Below are 17,793 nucleotides of genomic sequence, written 5' to 3'. Positions count from 1 at the left end.
CTTTGCCACCAGAGCGCCCTTGCAAGTCACCAGGTCCCTGTAAACACTCCATCAGCCCGTATTCACTCTCAGGTCACTTCTTGGTTTACTGACCAGCCCGGTACCAACACACACCCCCACCCCGCATCTCTTCTCCACCCGCCACGCCTCACTCCCAGGGCTGGAGTCCATGTTCCTCCTCCCCCGGCTGATTTGCTTGTGTCCTGCAGGGATCCCAGGTGGCTGAAGAGGGGAGGTCTTGCAGAGCTCCCCCTACTCGGTCCCCCTCCACATGTCCACAGCTGAGGCTTGAGAGATAGTTGTGAATAGATTTCCACAGCCCCCAAGGCCCTGGCAGGATTGCAACAACCCTCTGACCAACTCAACACTCCTGGTCCCTGTCAGTCTCCATCACCTGTCCTTGTGAGCCCAGCCCTCGCCAGACACCAGATGTCTGCTGTCCTCCCTACCCCACACGGAGTGGAGACACACACACATACACACACACACACACACACACACACACACGTCCAGGTCTGCCCACTCTATCCCGCTCCCAAATGTACTGGTGTTAATCACTGTGCTGGAGCTCGGACTTCAAGCACTTGGTCTGTGGAAGGTTGAGCAACTCTAGTTCGAATCCACCAGCTGCTCCACAGGAGAAAGATGGGCAGCCTCCTGCTGTGTGATTCACAGCCTCTGAAAACCTGCTGGAGGATCAGCTGTGAGTCTGTTCTGCCTTGATGACATATAATAACAACTTGTTCTGGAGAGCGCAAACTCCGCTGTGCTTCTTGACCTAAATTCAGGCACCGTTTGCATTCTTTCTGGCCGTTAAAGGAGCCAGGTGGTTTTGCTTAGCAGGTCCAGACACACCCAAGGAAAGGCATTTTGCCCCAAGGAAGAAAACAGCTGAAAGCAGATTAGGACAATCAAAGAGCCTACATAGGCCAGTCACCCCCCTCGGGCTTCCATGTGGAGGTGGAGGACTTGCTGGATCCTGCCTGTTCCTGATGCTTGACTGAAAAGAACCCAGTGTTATCTAGTTTAAGCGGAAAATTGGGGTCCTGGTGACCATGGTTCCGAGAGGCGTGGTACCCCAGTGCTCGAAACTCCAGAGCCGACCTGCCAACACCTTCCTAGTCTGCAGCTGGCCCAGAGCTCTTCCAAAGTTTCCTAGGATCTTTAACAATCCCAGGGTTCCTTTATTCGGGGAGGGAGGGCGACCCGATGGGGAAGGGTCTTCCTCTCCTTTGCTGGCTCTCCACTTTTCCCAGCATAAAGTCCTTCTCTGGGAACCAGCCCCTGCCGACAACATGTCTGAAGCATGCTAGACAAATCTCACAGTCCTTGCCTCGAAGAAGCACGCTGGTTACACTTCTCTAAGACAGGCTTGTTCTTTAGGCAGTCCATGGCCTATGCAATACTCCTCTGGTTGTGGAAACCCCAAAATCACAGCTGCGAGGCTCCCAAAGTGTGCCCCTCCAACCATTCTACCAGGCACCCCACTAATTCCCCCTGGTTCCCCAGCTCTCCGGATCAGGAGTCCCCTGAAAAAAAACACCTCATCTGTTTCAACTTGCTCTACTCCTTCCTGAGACAGTAATAGATTCTACCCACCACCAAGCAAAATTTTGCTCTGACTGCCTGGGCTTCCTGTCTCAGAATTAAAAGCCATGGTGGCAACAATGATATGTCCTTGTCTTTATTCTCCTTAAAATTTAATAAAAGGATCTCTATAAAAGATGACTGGAGAATTGATTCTTTGAGTTGTGGTGCTGGAGAAGAAGTTTGTTTTGTTTTAAATTTTATTTTATTTCATTATTTTTTGTGTGTACCGTCAAATCAGATCTGATACAGTAGGAGATTGTTCCTCCTTCTCCAGCAGAGCATCTGGTGGATTTGAACTGTGTACCTCTGAGATTACAGTGTGGATAAGAGTTTTGAACATCCGCTGGACTGCCAAGAAAACAAACAGGTTCGCCTTGGAGAAAGTGAAAACAAGCTGCTCCTTGGATGCAAGGATTTTGAGGCTTCTTCTCACATATACTCTGGGCACCCGGTCAGGAGGGACCAGTCTTTGGGGAAGGACACTCATGCTCGGAAGGGTGGAGGGACAGCGCAGGAGAGGAAGACCTCGAATGAGGTGGATTCAAACAGTGACCAGGGTAATAGGGACGGGCGTGTCACAGACAGTGAGACTGGCTCAGGACAGGGCAGGCTTCAGAGCTGTTGTACACAGGGTCGCTATGAGTTGGCGTCATCTCGATGGCACAGAGCAACATGTTGTTGTTGTTGTTATGTGCCGTCGAGTCATTTGCGACTCATAGCGACCCTATGTACAACTGCCCTAAACCGTGCTCTATCCTGTGCTAATCTCATTGCCTCTGACACACCCATCCTGATTACCCCAGTCACTGAATCAATCCACCTCATAGAGGGTCTTCCCCTCCTGCGCTGTCCTTCCACCCTCCCAAGCATGATGTTCCTCTCCAAGGACCTGTCCCTCCTCGCAACATGCCCAAAGTATGTCAGACGAAGCCCCAGCATCCTTGCCTCCAAGGAGTAGCTTGGCTTAACCCTCTCTAGGGTGAATCTGTTTGTTTTCTTGGCAGTCCATGGTACATTCAATACTCTTCTCCAGCACCACAGCTCAAAGGCGTCAATTCTCCTTCTATCCTCCCTAGTCATTGTCCAACTCCCTGATGCATAACAAGTGATTGCAAAGACCATGGCCTGAATCAGGCTCACCTTACATAGGAGAGGTCTAAGAATCAATACCTTTGCATCCTGGTGTTGGAGAAGGGTGCTGAGTATTCATGCACTGCCCCGAAAACAAACAAGTCTATCTTTCAGGAAGTACAACGAGAGTGGGCTCCTTCGAGGCAAGGACGGTGAAGCTTCACCTCGCAAACTCTGAGGAAGCTGGAAGCCGGGGAAGATGGAAGGTCAGAGAAAGGGAAGAACCACAGTGCCTGCAACAATGGAGCCAAGCATGGCTGAGATAGGGAGGACAGCCCCGGGTCAATGTTGTTCATGGGGTCACTGGGAGTTGTAGTCAATTCGAGAGCGCCTGACAACAATTATAGGAGATGGTTCACTCTGGAGTCGCTGCTTCCCCGCTCTTTCATGCATAGCCACAGAGTGGATTCCAACCCGGAAGCGAGACAAACTCTTCCACAGGATTTCCCCACTGACCTTTGAGGCGATCTCCAGGCCTTTCCTGTGACGTATCTGAGTAGGTCCTCACTGCCAACCTTTCTGGAAATAGTCGAGGCCTTGCCAGTTTGTGCCACCCAGAAACTCCTCCTCAGCGACACCACTGTTGTCATCGTTGGGTGTCATCAAGTCAGAACTTACAGCTGACTCTCCAGCAGGGTTTTGGAGGCTATAAATCACACAGGAGGAGATTGCCCATCGTCCTCCCTCAAAGCAGCTGGTGGATTCGAACCGTGTGCATCTGGATTGACAGCACAGCTCCTTACCCTCTAGGCCACCGGAGCTCCCTTTGTCATCTATCAAACTTTGCATTTTATATGCAAGGAAACTGAGTAACAAAGATGTGCAAGGGGCCACTGGGGACTAAACAGAAACAGGAGAGGCTCTTTGTCACTTTCCCCCTTCCCGGGAGTCCAAGCATCTCCCTTCAGCTCTGCATCCCTGTCAGCCCCTGCAGCACCCACCGGCCAACCTCAGGTTCTGGAAATGCTGGACTCTACAATCACCTGTTATGCATCAAAGAGTTGGACAATGACTAGGGAGGATAGAAGGAGAATTGATGACTTTGAGCTGTGGTGCTGGAGAAGAGTATTGAGTGTTCCGTGGACTGCCAAGAAAACAAACAGATTCATCCTGGAGAGGGTTAAACTGGGCTGCTCCTTGGAGGCAAGGATTCTGGGGCTTCATCTGACATACTTTGGACATGTTGTAAGGAGGGACAGGTCCTTGGAGAGGGACGTCATGCTTGGTAGGGTTGAAGGGACAGCGCAGGAGGGGAAGACCCTCTCTCTATGAGGTGGATTGATTCAGTGACTGGGGTAACCGGGATGGGTGTGTCAGAGGCAGTGCGATTGGCACAGGATAGAGCAGGATTTAGGGCTGTTATACACAGGGTCGCTATGAGTCCCAAACGACTCTACGGCACATAACAACAAACAACAACCTCCTTCGGGCCCTTTGTTCACTCTCTTGACCAGATGGGGCGGCAATGAGCTGGGGCACAGCCCTGTTTACATGTCTTCCTGGCCCAGAAATCCACAGCACCTCTGAGAATTCTTGGGGGACAGGATTTCGCAGGACTGGCACTCCCTCCCGGAAGGGACACGCCATGAGTCAGTGGCAGCCCCGGCTCTGAGCCCCTGATCTTTCCCCTCCTCCTGCCACCTGCAGGCATCATGGCAGTGCCAGGGAGTACAGGAGGAGCCAAAGAGGGCAGCGGGCCAGGGGAAGCACAGGCCCAAGAGATAGAAGTTCAAGTGTCAGCCTGTCCCTGGGGGTGAGGGCCAGGCTCCCCTCCTGAGAACTGAGGGGGTGGGAAAGAAAAAAATTCCCAGGGCTGTCTCACCTCTGCCCAGGGCCCAGTCTCTCCTCCTGCTCCTGGGGGCGGGGACCTGGAAGCTCGCTCTTCTTCACCTCTCCCCCACCTCCAGGCTGCACCCAGCACCCAGCACCCAGCAAGCTCTCTGTGGAGGCAGCACAGTTGGAGGAGAGAAGGAAGCAAGGGCAGGTGAACCAGAAAACAGAAAGACACGGCATGGAAGAGCATATAACGAGCTACACGTGAAGGAGAGGCCAAATATTCACTGGTCTCTATTTCAGCCCAGCTTTCCCCACCCCCTTCTCACCTTTTTAAAAAAATTCTTTTTATTATGATTTTATTTTTTTATGTTTTTGTCTTTATTTTTATTGTATTCTTTTTTACGTGTACCGTCAAATCAGATCTGACTGGTACAGGAGGAGATTGCCCCCTCCTTCTCCAGCAGAGCATCTGCTGGATTTGAACCACGTACTTCTGGGATTGCAGTGTAGTGTCTTGCCACTAGGCCACCAGAGCTCCCTTATTATGATTTTAACTAAAGTTTACAGAAAAGTTGGATTTTCATTCATTCATTGTTGCACATTTTCCTCCCTCCTCCCATCCTCCTTTCCCAGTTCACAGTTCACATTCTTTTTTTTTTTGTTTTTAATATTCATTCATTGTTGTACAATTTCATACACACACACACCCAGTCCACTTTGCAATGCACCTCTTATTCTGCACTGTTGTCATACATATAATGCCTACTCGTATATTCCTTTTAAACCATTTTCCCCCATCTATTCTAATGTTCATTATCGATCCACTCTTGTCCTAGTTCCCCTCCAGCCCCCCCCATGTCAGACCTGCTTTATAACAATGGTGTTATGCAATATTTGTCCTTTCGTGACTGATATATTTCACTCAGCATAATATTCTCCAAGGTCACCCATGTTGTGTTATGTTTTAAGACTTCATTGTTTTTCAATGATGTATTGTATTCTATTGTGTGACTATACCATCATTTTTCTATCCGTTTGTTGATGGGCACTTGGGTTGCTTCCATTTCTTCGCTATTGTGAATAATGCAGCAATAAACATGGCTATACATACATGTCTGAGTGGCAGATCTGGTTTCTTTAGGGTATATTCCAGGAGTGAAATTGCTGGGTCAAATGGTATTTCTATTTCCAACTTTTTGAGAAAGCGCCAGACTGCCTTCCAGAGTGGTTGCACCATTTTACGTTCCCATGACACTGAGTAAGAGTTCCATTCTTTCCACAACCACACTAGCATTTGTCGTTTACTGCTCTTTTGAACTTCGCTGTTGTTGCTGGTGTGAGATGATGTCTCACAGCTGTTTTCAGCCTGATTTTTAAGAAGTATATTAAGATGGAAAAAAATGAGAGACAGAGAAAAGCAGTAACAGAAAGCAAGAGGGACTCAAAGGAGTCAGAAAGAGGCTTGCTAAGCCAAAAGGAAGGCACCTCTGGTGACCTATGATTAAGGAGTTATGCTGCCAACTCAAAGGCAGGGAGTTCGAATCCACCAGCTGCTCCCCTAGAGAAAGATGGGTGATCTCCTCCTGCATTTATGGTGAAGGTCAACATAGTCTCTCTCTCTCTTTTTCTTTTTGCGGCCCTGGGTGGGCATGAATGAACATAGTCAGGGAGCTCTGGTGGTGTTGTGCTTGGGAAATTATGTGGTTAGCCCAAAGCTGGCATTTTTTTTCTGGCGTTTGAATCTGCCAATGTGTCCATGGGAGAAAGAAGGATAATATCCTATGATATTGTCAGTTATGAGCTTGTTCTGGCTCCAAGGCAATGGGCAAGTGAGTTAGAGGGAGTGATGTTGCTGTCATGTGCCAGTGAGCTGCTTGTGACTTTCAGCAACCCCTAAGCACAATAGCTCTGAGCCCTACTCCATCCTGACCCAATCTCACTGTCTCTGACACACTTGCCCCTAATACCCCAGTCACTGAGTCAATCCATCTCCTTCAGTCTTCCTCTCTTGCACTGTCCCTCCACCCTTCCAAACATGATGACCTTCTCCAAGGACTGGTCCCTCCTGGCCACATGCTCAGAGTATGGGAGAAGGAGCCCCAAAATCCTTGCCTCCCAGGAGTAGCTTGGTTTCAACCTCTCCAGGACAGACCTGTTTGTTCTCTCAGCGATCCATGGAATGTTCAGTACTCTTTGCCAGCGCCAAGTGAGTGATGTTGTTGAGTACCACCAAGTCAGAACTGACTCATAGCTGACCCTCCAGCAGGTTTTCAGAGTCAGTAAACCCACATAGGAGGAGATTGTCCATCTTTCTCCCTCAGCGCAGCCGGCAGACTTGAACTGACTGCCTTTGGGTTGGAAGCACAACTTCTTACCCTCTAGGCTTCCAGAGCGCCTTGCATAAATTTGCCACAGTTGAAAAATTAGACCCACACCCACCCTACTGGTGTTTCTAAATATAATCTATATGTACTGTGAATAGATGTTGTTGTTGTTGTTATGTGCCGTCGAGTCATTTGCGAATCATAGCGACCCTATGTACAACAGCCCTAAACGCTGCTCTATCCTGTGCCAATCGCATGGCCTCTGACACACCCATCCTGATTACCCCAGTCACTGAGTCAATCCACCTCATAGAGGGTCTTCCCCTCCCGCACTGTCCCTCCACCCTACCAAGCATGATGTCCCTCTCCAAGGACCTGTCTCTTCTTACAAAGTGTCCAAAGTATTTCAGACGAAGCCCCAGAATCCTTAACTCCAAGGAGTAGCTTGGTTTAACCCTCTCCAGGAAGAATCTGTTTGTTTTCTTGGCAGTCCATGGTACATTCAATACTCTTCTCCAGCACCACAGCTCAAAGGCATCAAGTCTCCTTCTGTCCTCCCTAGTCATTGTCCAACTCTCTGATGCATAACAAGTGATTGCAAAGACCATGGCCTGTATCAGGCGCACCTTAGTCTCCAGAGAGACACCGTTGCTCTTGAGCACTTTAGAGAGGTTCCTAACAGCAGACTTTCCCATCGTGATACGTTTTTTTATTTCCTGGCTGTTGGTGTCAAGAGTGTTGACTGTGGAGTCGAGCAAACTGAAGCTGTGAACAGTCTCAATCTCTTCACCATCCATCCTGATGCTACAGATTGGTCCAGTGGTGAGAATCTTTGTCTTCTTGACATTGAGCCTCAGTCCATACTGAAGGCTGCAGTCCTTGACCCTCTGCAGCAAGTGCATGAGGTCCTCCTCAGTTTCAGCAGATTTATATAAAGCAGAGCAAAGAGCAGTAATAATGGGGACACTTTCAGCTAAGGCTTTCAGTCATAACTTTCTCTAACACCTTGAGTGAAGGAACACAGATCCGGCCCTCGCCCTATCCTGCCTGCCTGTCCTCGCCATCTCTCATGTGGTCGAACCCATTGTTACTATTGTCACTGTGTCACCTTGTTGATGGTCTTCATATGTCAGTCACAAAAAGACAATGATACATAAATAATGGTGTAACACCATTATTATAAAAAGAACTAAGGATCTGGCGGCCTAGTGGCAAGAAGCTGCACTGCAGTCCCAGAGGTGCTTGGTTCGAATCCACCAGATGCTCTGCTGGAGAAGGAGGGGCAATCTCTTCCTGTACCGGTCAGATCTGATTTGACGGTACACACATAAAATATAATAAAAATTTTTTAAAAAAACCCAAAACCCTAAGGAAAGGATTATATACCTAGAATCTGTCCTGGAGGGCTAACAGGGATGGGAAGGGAGGAAGAGGGAATAAGAATTCATAAATAGGGGAGCTCTGGTGGCCTAGTGGCAAGGAGCTGCAACTACAATCCCAGAGGCGCACGGTTCGAATCCACCAGATGCTCTTCCGGGGAAGGAGGGACAGTCTCCTCCAGTACCAGTCAGATCTGATTTGATGGTACACTCACACAAAAATAATAAAAGAAATAAAAATTTTTTAAAAAGAATTCATAAATAGAGGTGTTGGGTAAAGGGCAGGCAACACACAATAAACAATTGATTAGATGTTATTATTAATGAATTATCTTCATCAAATTGTAATCAAAGGTATAAAGCAAAATGTCTCTGAGGGATCAAATGAAAACACATGATTTGTAAACTTCCACATGTATAAAGAAAATAACATATTGGAAAAAAAATTAATGAAATAAAATTCTTCTTGAGTCAGGGGCTGGTGGTGCCTTTTCCCTGTATGTCTCCCTTTGCCAAGTATTTTTCCTAATAAGCTTCTTTGCTTGCATTAAAAAAAAAATTCTTCTCGTTGTTCTGTGCTGTCAAGTAAAAAATTATTCACTTCGAATCCCCCAGATGCTCTGCCGAGAAGGAGGGACACTCTCCTCCTGTACCAGTCAGATCCGATTTGACGGCACACACACGCAAAAATAATAAAATAATTTTTTTTAATTTATTCACAGCTGACCCTCCAGTGGGTTTTCAGGGGCAGCAAATTGCACAGGAGAAGACTGCTCAATGTTCCCTGTGGAGCTACTAATGGATTCATACCATATGCCTTTAGGTTGGCAGCACAAACTTCTGACCACTAGAATATGTTGTTGTTATATGCTGTCAAGTCGCCTGCGATTCATAGCAACCCTATGCACAATGGCTCTGAGGCCGACCCTGTCCTGAGCCAGCCTCACTGACTCTGATACACCTACCCCTAGTCACTGTATCAATCCATCACATCGGGGTCCTCAGCACCTGCATGATCCCTCCACCCTTCTGAACATGATGTCCTTCCCCAAGGACCAATCTCTCCTGGCCACATGCCCAAAGTATGTGAGATGAGCTCTTAAAAGAAATAGATTGGGGTGGGGAGCAGGGGGATTTTGTGTTTGGTTTTTTTTTAAAAAAGTGACAGGAAAAACAAATCCAGACTTAAAAGAGAGAGAACTCGAAGATTGTAGGAGGGTTAGATAAAAGACAGAGGCAGAAGAAAACAGGAAGTTGGAAGAAGACTGTTAGGGCCAGCGGGCAGACAACAGAACCCAAGAAGAAAGAGGGAGGCTGAACCAGTTAGAACAGGAGATGGGGAGGAAGGAGGAACCCCGGAGTGGATACACACAATAAGGCTTCATGATAATCATGGCATTGATCTGGGCCACTGTGTGTCACAACAACTTGACTAAAGGCTAGGGAAGCTGAGCTGAGGTTCGAGGATGTTGTTTGGCGGTGGTGTTTTGGGCCCCGAATGTTACAGGCAATCAAAAGCAGAGTCCTAACCTAGGGCGATTGTTCCAGAACTCTCAGTATCTTAGAAACAGAACAGAAAGAGGTGGAGACAAAACCAAGTCATGCGCTACAAAAAACAGTGGGGAGGGCAAATTTCTTATTATACATATTTTACCCTGCACAAACTTTTCTTCTTTAGAGCATTAAAAAAAGAACATGAAAAGCCAAGGAAAGGGCCATGAGATGCAGAAATGGACTCTACCAACCCTGGGCCCACGTATCACGGCAGGCTGGTCTCTGCTAGTATCTCCTTGGCAGCAAGGACGGGGGGAGTTAGCAGGTGGGGACAGTCCTTGGAAAAAAGACATCATGGCGGGAAAAGGGTGGGTAAAGAGGAGGGCCTCCGGTGAGATGGGTTCACAGCGGTTTGAGCATGGTGGAGACGTTGACCGGGTGCGGGATGGAGCAAGGTCTCCTTGTTCCTCATGAGCTCGCTATGCACTGGAGTCAACTTGATCGCGTCGCAGAAGTCCTAACAAGGCACTGTGGGGCACGTGGGCTACGCGTTGGACTGTTAACTGGAAGTTTGGATGTGCAAATGCACCAGTTGTTCTGTGGGGAACGAGGCTGCTTGTCCTCACTGATGAAAGGTCTCTCCGGGCCAGAATTGACTCAACAAAAGTGGGCATAGGTTGGCTTTTGGGGGCGGGGGGGAGGGCAGAGGGGACGTATTTTGGTTTTCTCTCTCAGGAGTCCTAATGGCACAGTAGATTTAAAGCGTTGGGTTAAGATAAGGTCAGAAGTCACCAGCCACCGAAAAAACTTTATCATTTGCTTCTATAAAGGCAGGTGGAGGAGTCCTCGTGAGTCAGGCCTTGACAGCAAGGGGTCTTAGAGCTACAGTGGCTTAGTGGTAAAGAGTTGCTTTATCAACTCTTGCGGTTCGAATCCACCGTTCCATGTTAGAAAGAGAGGCAGCCTCCTCCAGAGATATTTACTGTCTCTGAAAGCCCGCAGAGGGTCAGCTATGAGTCAACAATATGAAACACTTTTTATAGCAATAGCTCAGGCTTTCTCCCTTGGCACCTCCCCATGGGTTCAAACTAGCAATCCCACGGAGTTTCAATGCCAACCATTGGTGCCATTTACAGAGCCACCAGAGATGCTGGTCGTGTAGTCTATAGTGAGATGGACTATTGTCCAAAAGGCCAAGCCTCTCTGCCACCACTGGAGAGGGAGAAAGCTGGGCAGTCTCCTCCAGGGCTGCCTCAGAAACCCAGAGCTGGAACAGACTGGACAGGTAGTGGATTGTGAAGGGTTTACTTTCAGGAGCCACCAGAAAGCACGAAATGCACTGCAAACACCATACAGAGCACATGCTTCCCAAAAAGCTAAGAAATGTACATGTGGAAACATTCTTGGATGGTGACCAGTAATGGGAAAGACAAATCTAGGTAGACACATATGAAGATGAAGGGAAGGCAATGTTCAAAGAGGCTCTGATCTCCTCACTACCACAAGAGGGGCCCAAGTGGTTGGAAAATCCATTCTCCCCATTTGCCCTCAAACCACAATAATAAAGGAAGAAAGAGGGAAAGAGAAGTAAAGATGAGGAGAGGTAAGAAGGGAACTGGAGACAAAGACACACACAGAATGACGAGGTGACGCAAAGAAACTGAGGTACACACTGGATTTTCAGCAGTTGCTGTGAAGCTGGATGGATATTTATTAAGCTAAGCTCCTCCAGGAGGCAGGCTGGGGCAGGAGGAGGCCTCCAGCTGGCAAGGAGGTGGAACAGGCTAGGTGGCATGGCCAGGGCACTCAGTACTTCTCGCTGGGCTCAGCAGTTGACTTGGTGTTCACTGCCGTCTGCACCTTCTCCACCAGGCTGGCCCACTGGCTCTTTATGTCTTCCGCCAGGGGCTGGAACCAGTTCTTTAAGCGGTCCTGCAGGGCCTCGACCTGCAGGCGCATCTGGGTGGCCTGCTCCTCCACCTTTAGGCGCACCTCCTCCATCTGCTCCTGTAGCTCATCGAAGCGGTCACGGGCCCGGCTGCCCACCTCCTCAAGCCGTCCGCGCAGCTGCTGGCCCCAGGCCTGGGCACGCTCGCGCAGAGGCTGGCCGGCCAGGGTGCCCACGGTGGCAGCGCGTGTGCGGCCCTTCTCCAGCAGAGGCCCCACGTGCTCGCGGAAGGCATTCACGCTGCGCTCTGCGCCCTCGAGAGCCCCGTTGCGGTACACGGCCAGGCGTTTCTGCAGATCCTCAAAGTCGCGCACCAGACGCTTGCGCGTCTTGCGCAGGTGGGAGGCCAAGCGTGCGCGCATCTCCTCGGCGCTCTGGCCCAGCACGGTCTGCGCCTCACTGCGGTATTGCACCAAGCGGTTGCGCACGTCCTCCATGTCAGCCGCCAGGCGATCCTGGGCCGCCTGCAGCTCCTTGGCCAGGCGCACCCGCGTCTGCTCGGCCACTGGTCCTAGCTGGGTCTTCAGCTCTGCCTTGTAGGCTGACAGTTCTTTCATGGTCTCGTCCATCAGCGTCCTGCAGGGTGGAGAGGGTAGGAGAGGAGGAGAGAGACAGGTAGGTGTGGGTGGGGAAAACAAGAGAGAAAGGCTGGGGGACAAGGTGGGCAAGAACAGTGTTGGAGACCCAAAAGATGGAAAGGAAAAAAAAAAAAGCAAGACAGAATCTGCTCTATACATTTGTAAGACCTTTTAGAAGCAGATTGTCAGAAAAGACTTCCAAAGGGATGGATTTGAACTACAGACCTTTCCAGTTACTAGTCCAGCACTTAACCGCTTGTGCCACCTAGTGGCACTTTGGGAGCACGGCGGAAGATTGTGATAACAGGTCAACCCAGAGAGCAATACAAAGAGAACAGGAGGGAAGAGTGGTCTAGGAAGGAGCTCAAAAAAGAGACACAGCATTAGCAGAGAGAGTGCCAGGGCCTCAAGGGTGGGAACGGGCTAGAGATGGGCTCGAACCAGGCACTCACGTCAGCTCCTGGATGACCTGAGTGCTGAGCAGCTCCTCCTGCACTTCCCCACTCAGCGACTGCACCCATCTCAGATAGTCCCAGAAGCGGCCCATGGCCTGCTCCCAGGGCTGGTTGCCCTGCAAACCAGGCTGCTCAAGTCCAGCTTGAACTTCTGGCTCGGGCTCCGCTTCCGCGTGGTATCCTGCAAAGAGACCGTCCAAAGCTGGTTAGGGCCTTTCTGTGCCTCAGGATCCCCGAGGCACTGAAACGAAACCAAACCCACCGATGGCAAGTCAGTTCCCTAGATGATCATAACCTCAGTTGCCTTCCTAGGTCATAAACAAAACTAAAACCAAACCTAGCTTTTCTTTTCAAAATTGTTATTTCTGTGACAACTTACAAAGAAAACTGCTTTTTCATTCCCCAATTGACTTTTTTTTATTTCACACTTTTCTAGAAAATTCAGCTCATCCGTATTTTTATGACTAATTATAATCCTCACATTGTAACGGCACTCTTCCCGCTTCCTCCTGGTGATTCTTCTTTCCATTATACCCTCCCTGCCTCTTGACCTTTATCCCTGGGTAAATGCTGCCTTTTTGACAGGGTGTGCTTGCTTTTTCTTGGGTGTTCACTGTAGGCCTTGTCTCTCGTTTGGGTGAAAGTTGCCTCACAGTGGTGGGTTTTGTCCCAGATTCCAAACATCACTAAGGGTCATGGTCTCAGAGACCACAGGCTGAAAATCTTAATGGACAGAGGTGGCCTCATTTTTCTCTTGTGAAGCCGCTGCCAGGCTTGAGCTGCCGACCTTTCTGTTAGCAGCACAACACATAACCGACTAAGCCACAAGGGCTCATGGGCTTCTTCCGAGCAATGGTGGGCAGGGAGGGGATGCTGGGACACCCCACTGTTTAATGACTGGACAAGCATCTGTGGAATGTTTTTGTAGGTGCGGATTTGGAGCTGCTCTGGGGGAGGGAGATGATTGTTCTTAATCATTTCTCTCTGGTGGGTGCATATCTAGTGCTCACCACCTGCTAAGTGCTTCCTGAATACAGTAAAAGCAAGGAAAACCAGACAGAACCTGGATAAAGCAGAAACTAACTCGAGAAGACAGAGCCAGCAACATGGTGAGCTGCATGGTCAAAGGCAGAGAATGTCTCAAAAACGGGAAATGCAGGGTCACCCCAGTGTCTGCTACCCCAGATTTAACTCATCCAGGCAACTTGTAGCAAGTCTGCAGGGGAGCCGGGCACTGTCCCTGGGGTCTCCAACACTGGAAATCTTGACAGATTTTTTCCCCCTGCAGAGCGGCTGATGGATTCGAATGCTTGACCTTTTTTGTTAGCTGCTGAATGCCTTACCCTCAGCACTACCTGACAATCTTCCCATTAAACCCATAGTAGGATGGACTCTAGCTATCTTCCATCTGGTTTCTGAGGCTGTTCCTATTTACAGGGAAACAACCTCTCCACGGGTGGCAAGAAACTGCTGAGAACATTTTAAGGATTCGGTGTATGTGAGAAAGGACTCAGATCTGGGGTGGGGGACAGACTCTCAGAAGACCCACAAACTGAGAGGGAACCTCTGCCAGCCTCGTCCCCATTTCATACCTGCCAGGAGGGAGACCACCAACACAGCCCACAGACCCTTCATCTTCGGGCAGCGATTGGTCAGTCTGGAGGAGGAGAGATGTGTCCATCAAGAGCTCAGGCCCACCTGGCTGCCTGTGTCCCAGCAGGGATCGCCCACACCCGCCCCCAGAGCCCCTCCTTTGTCTCTTTAATTCTCCCATTGTCTACCCCTATCTCCTCACCCCAGATCAGCTTCCAAATCCCAGCTCCCTCTCCAGGGATCAAATTCCACCCACCGGGCCCCTGCCCCATCTGTTCCCCGTGGCCTCGCTCTGTTCTGACCCCGGAGACTTCACCTCGCTGCGCCACTTTCCACGTGGGCATCCCCTCGACCCTCGTTTAAAACTCCATTCTGGAGTCGAGGATCCAGCCGCTCCGTCTCCCTGGCCTTTGCCACAGGGTGCACACAGTAGGTACTCAATAAACGCCAGTGGCGACCGACCCACACCCTGGACCACTCGTGCTGCACGCAGGAGGTCTGCTGTCTGTACACCCGTCTTCAGCAGAGACCAGCGCCCCGGCTTACCATGGGACCTAGCTCCCTGCTCCCCAAGTCCGTCCCAGGCCAGTTCTCTCGGGGTACCCTTAGTTCTACTCTTTGCCCGACTGTTCGTCTCCAAAGATAGGGATCCTTAGTATGTATCCCCCTCCTAGAAGCCCTGAAGTGGTGGGGTCACAGCGATCCCCCTCCCCTGGGTCTCACCAACTCCGGGAAAGTCCTTAGTCTCCGCCGGGGCTGAGCAGGACTCCTGGAGCCCAGACTCGCCCAATTATAGGCTCCCCCTGTCCCGCCCCCACCACCAGGGCCGGCCGGGCCAGCCCCCAGTCACGAGGTGGGCTGGTGGAGGAAGGAGGTGGGGCTTGGAGGTCCTTTCCCCCCCACCCCGCAGTCCCTTGGAAGTGACACTTCACCCAGTAACCCTGGCACCCTCGTCCATCCTGGGGGGTGAGGGGCTGTTCACCCAACAGGACTGAGTCAAGAAGTCTCTTACTGAGTGTATGAATGAAATTTGAGAGAGAGATTGGTGGAGCTTGGACTTCAGGGTCTTGAGGGAGGAGGGGACTGGGGTCCTAAGTCCTAGGTCTGAGGGAGGGCTTAGACTGCGATAGAGGAAGGAGCTGGAGTTCCAAAATCTTAAGTATGAATGAGGGCTGGGGGCTTGGACTCTTGGACCCAGACAGAATGAGGCTGGAGTTCTGGGTTCTTGGGTCTGAGGAAGAAGGGTACGGGAAGTCCCAGAATCTTTAGTGAATGCAGCCCACCGGGGGCTTAGGCTCTAGGACCCTGAGTGAGGAGGGGGCTGGTGTTCTGGGCTCCTGGTTCTAGAAGCTTTGAGTCTGTCCCAACCCCCAGACACCCTGTCACATTAACAGAAGGAAACTCTGCCCAGCGCTGTCTGCACGCTGACACGCATCCTCGGAGCCACTGTGTTTATCTGTCTCCTTGAGGGTCTTCAGCTTTACCCAGCATGATGTCTTTCTGCAGAGACTGGACCCTCCTGATAAGCCGCTCAAAGTAAGAACCTGACACTGGCCAGCACTTCTTCCAGGACAGATGTTTTCTTTTGGCAAGTCCAAGGAAGGAGGGGTGTAAAAACGGAGTGTCTAGCCTCCTGGAACTCAAAATCAAAAGCAACAGCCCCGGGCTGATTCCAAAGAGCGGAAGCTGAGCGTGCTCTCCTGGCCCTTTTTACCAGTTCTGACACCAGTCGTCGTCCCTCCGCCCACGGCAGGCACCCTTACCTGTGTCCCCTGCTTGCAGTGGTCACACAGAACTCGGACCATGCACATGGTTGTGGGGTTGGTTGGGGTAAATACCAGGGCGCAATTCGGGATCAGGAATGACTTTGGAAAAGAACTATGGTTAGGACAGATTTTGGCCATGCCCACAAGCAGAGAGAGCTCCCTTGGCCCTTTGACCTGACCTCTGCCTTGCTGGGGAAAGCATTACAAAGCTCTTTTCCAGAGGCGCCCCAATCCTCCAGGCTGCCTCTGGCCAGAAGGCTCCAACTCCTCAATCCTAGAAGGGTCAGTGTGGTCACTGTCACTCAGGAGAGCCATCGCAGCAAAGCCTAGCGCTGGTCCCCTGCCTGGTTCTGCAGCCACTCCTGAGGTCATGCACCATTTCCAAGATGTCAGCTTGCTTCCTGCAACTGGAAGGTTCTCAGCCCAAGGGCACTTCATTCACATGTTGTCAGAACTTGGCTATCCCTCCAAAAGGTTTCCAGAGCCCGCTGGTCACACAGGAGATTGTCCAGCCTTCTCCCGCTGGGTGGATTCAAACCGTGAACCTGTAGGATTACAGCAGGTGCTTACCACTGCGGCTCCCAGAGTCCCACTCAAGTGGCTGATTGAGGATTTGTGTAAAATGAAATCATTGACACAGTGGCTGCAGCAACAGGCTCAAGCAGGGTGGAGATTGTAAAGGTGGCACAAGACAGAGCAAAGTTTTGACCTGTCTGTTCAGAGGGTCGCTCCACATTATAATGGATTCAAGGGCTCATAACAATGCAAACAGTTGGTGAGAGTCAAAAAAGGCTATGTGCAAGTTACTCCGTTGTTATGTATCACCCAGTCAGAACCTACTCACATCTGACCCTGCAGTAAGTTTTCAGAGGCAGTAAACTGAGAGAATGCCAGTCTTTTTCCCGTGAAGCAAGTGGTAGATTTGAATTACCTACCTTTGGGATGGCAGTGCAAATCTTTACCACTGAAGAGCTCTCACACTAACCCTGGGAGCTTGGATTCTTGGATCCAGAGAGAAGAGGCAGCAGGATTTCTGGGTCTGAGAGAGGAGGCTTAGTGCCAACATTAGTGGGAGAGAGGGGGTGAGAAGGAGGGGGCCACATAAAGCAGCTGCTCAAAGATTCTCTGAGTATGAACCTGGATTTCCATCACCGCGGCCCCACCTCCTTAGCTGTGTGGGATCCCCTCCCCGAGGCGCTTTCTCTAACTTGGAAAGACGTTCCTAACACATGCCAAGCTGTGAGTGTTCAAAGGGTGGCACCCATGGCACCTTTCATGGGGCTTCCAGAAACAATTCTGCCTGTTTGGACTCTGAAGCCAAACAGCCACAATTTGCCAGCTGTGTGACCTTGGGCAAAAGACCTAACTTCTCTGAGCATTGGTTTGTTCATCAGCAAACTTGGAAAATAACTACCCGTCCACCTGGCTTGGTGATGCAATGGGTTAATGTACCTCCATGAGTCAAGTGCTGAGAACAGTCTTTGGCTTTCAGTGGGTGTTACCTTAGGGGCAGCTGCTGCCATGGGCAAACGCTGTGGCCTTCACAGCTGGATGCAGCCCAGCTGCCCAGGTCGGCAAAGCCACACAAGAACTGGCCGGAGATTCACTCCTGGCTGTGAGGAGGCGGGACGCTGGATCCCAGGAATGGTGCCCCAAGGCCGCGCCTGGCTGCCTTGGCCTCAGAAGGCCTGGCAGGGAGGGGGGAGACTTGCTGGGGTAACCAGAGGTCATTCTGCCCAGCAGACTGCACTGCACGGGG

General features: G+C 50.6%; 1 protein-coding gene across 1 annotated transcript in view; it reads right to left on the bottom strand.

The window, feature by feature from the left end:
- Window positions 1-11,500: 11,500 nt before the first annotated feature.
- The window catches only part of APOE (apolipoprotein E), a 6,983-nt gene continuing 690 nt past the window's right edge, over window positions 11,501-17,793 (bottom strand). Inside the window, exons 2-5 of the mRNA XM_006901261.1 lie at window positions 14,585-14,676; window positions 14,268-14,332; window positions 12,673-12,856; window positions 11,501-12,218 (exon numbers count right to left, since the gene is read on the bottom strand). Of these exons, the coding sequence (XP_006901323.1) occupies window positions 11,501-12,218; window positions 12,673-12,856; window positions 14,268-14,332; window positions 14,585-14,676 (1,059 nt within the window). The remainder of the gene's footprint in view (window positions 12,219-12,672; window positions 12,857-14,267; window positions 14,333-14,584; window positions 14,677-17,793) is intronic.

This window comes from Elephantulus edwardii, unplaced genomic scaffold (genome assembly GCF_000299155.1).
Source record: "Elephantulus edwardii isolate Elephantulus edwardi_28Jun2011 unplaced genomic scaffold, EleEdw1.0 scaffold00315, whole genome shotgun sequence".
Taxonomy (NCBI): Eukaryota; Metazoa; Chordata; class Mammalia; order Macroscelidea; family Macroscelididae; genus Elephantulus; species Elephantulus edwardii.
Note: the sequence above shows the minus strand (reverse complement) of the source record. Positions and strands in the feature narration are given on the sequence as shown.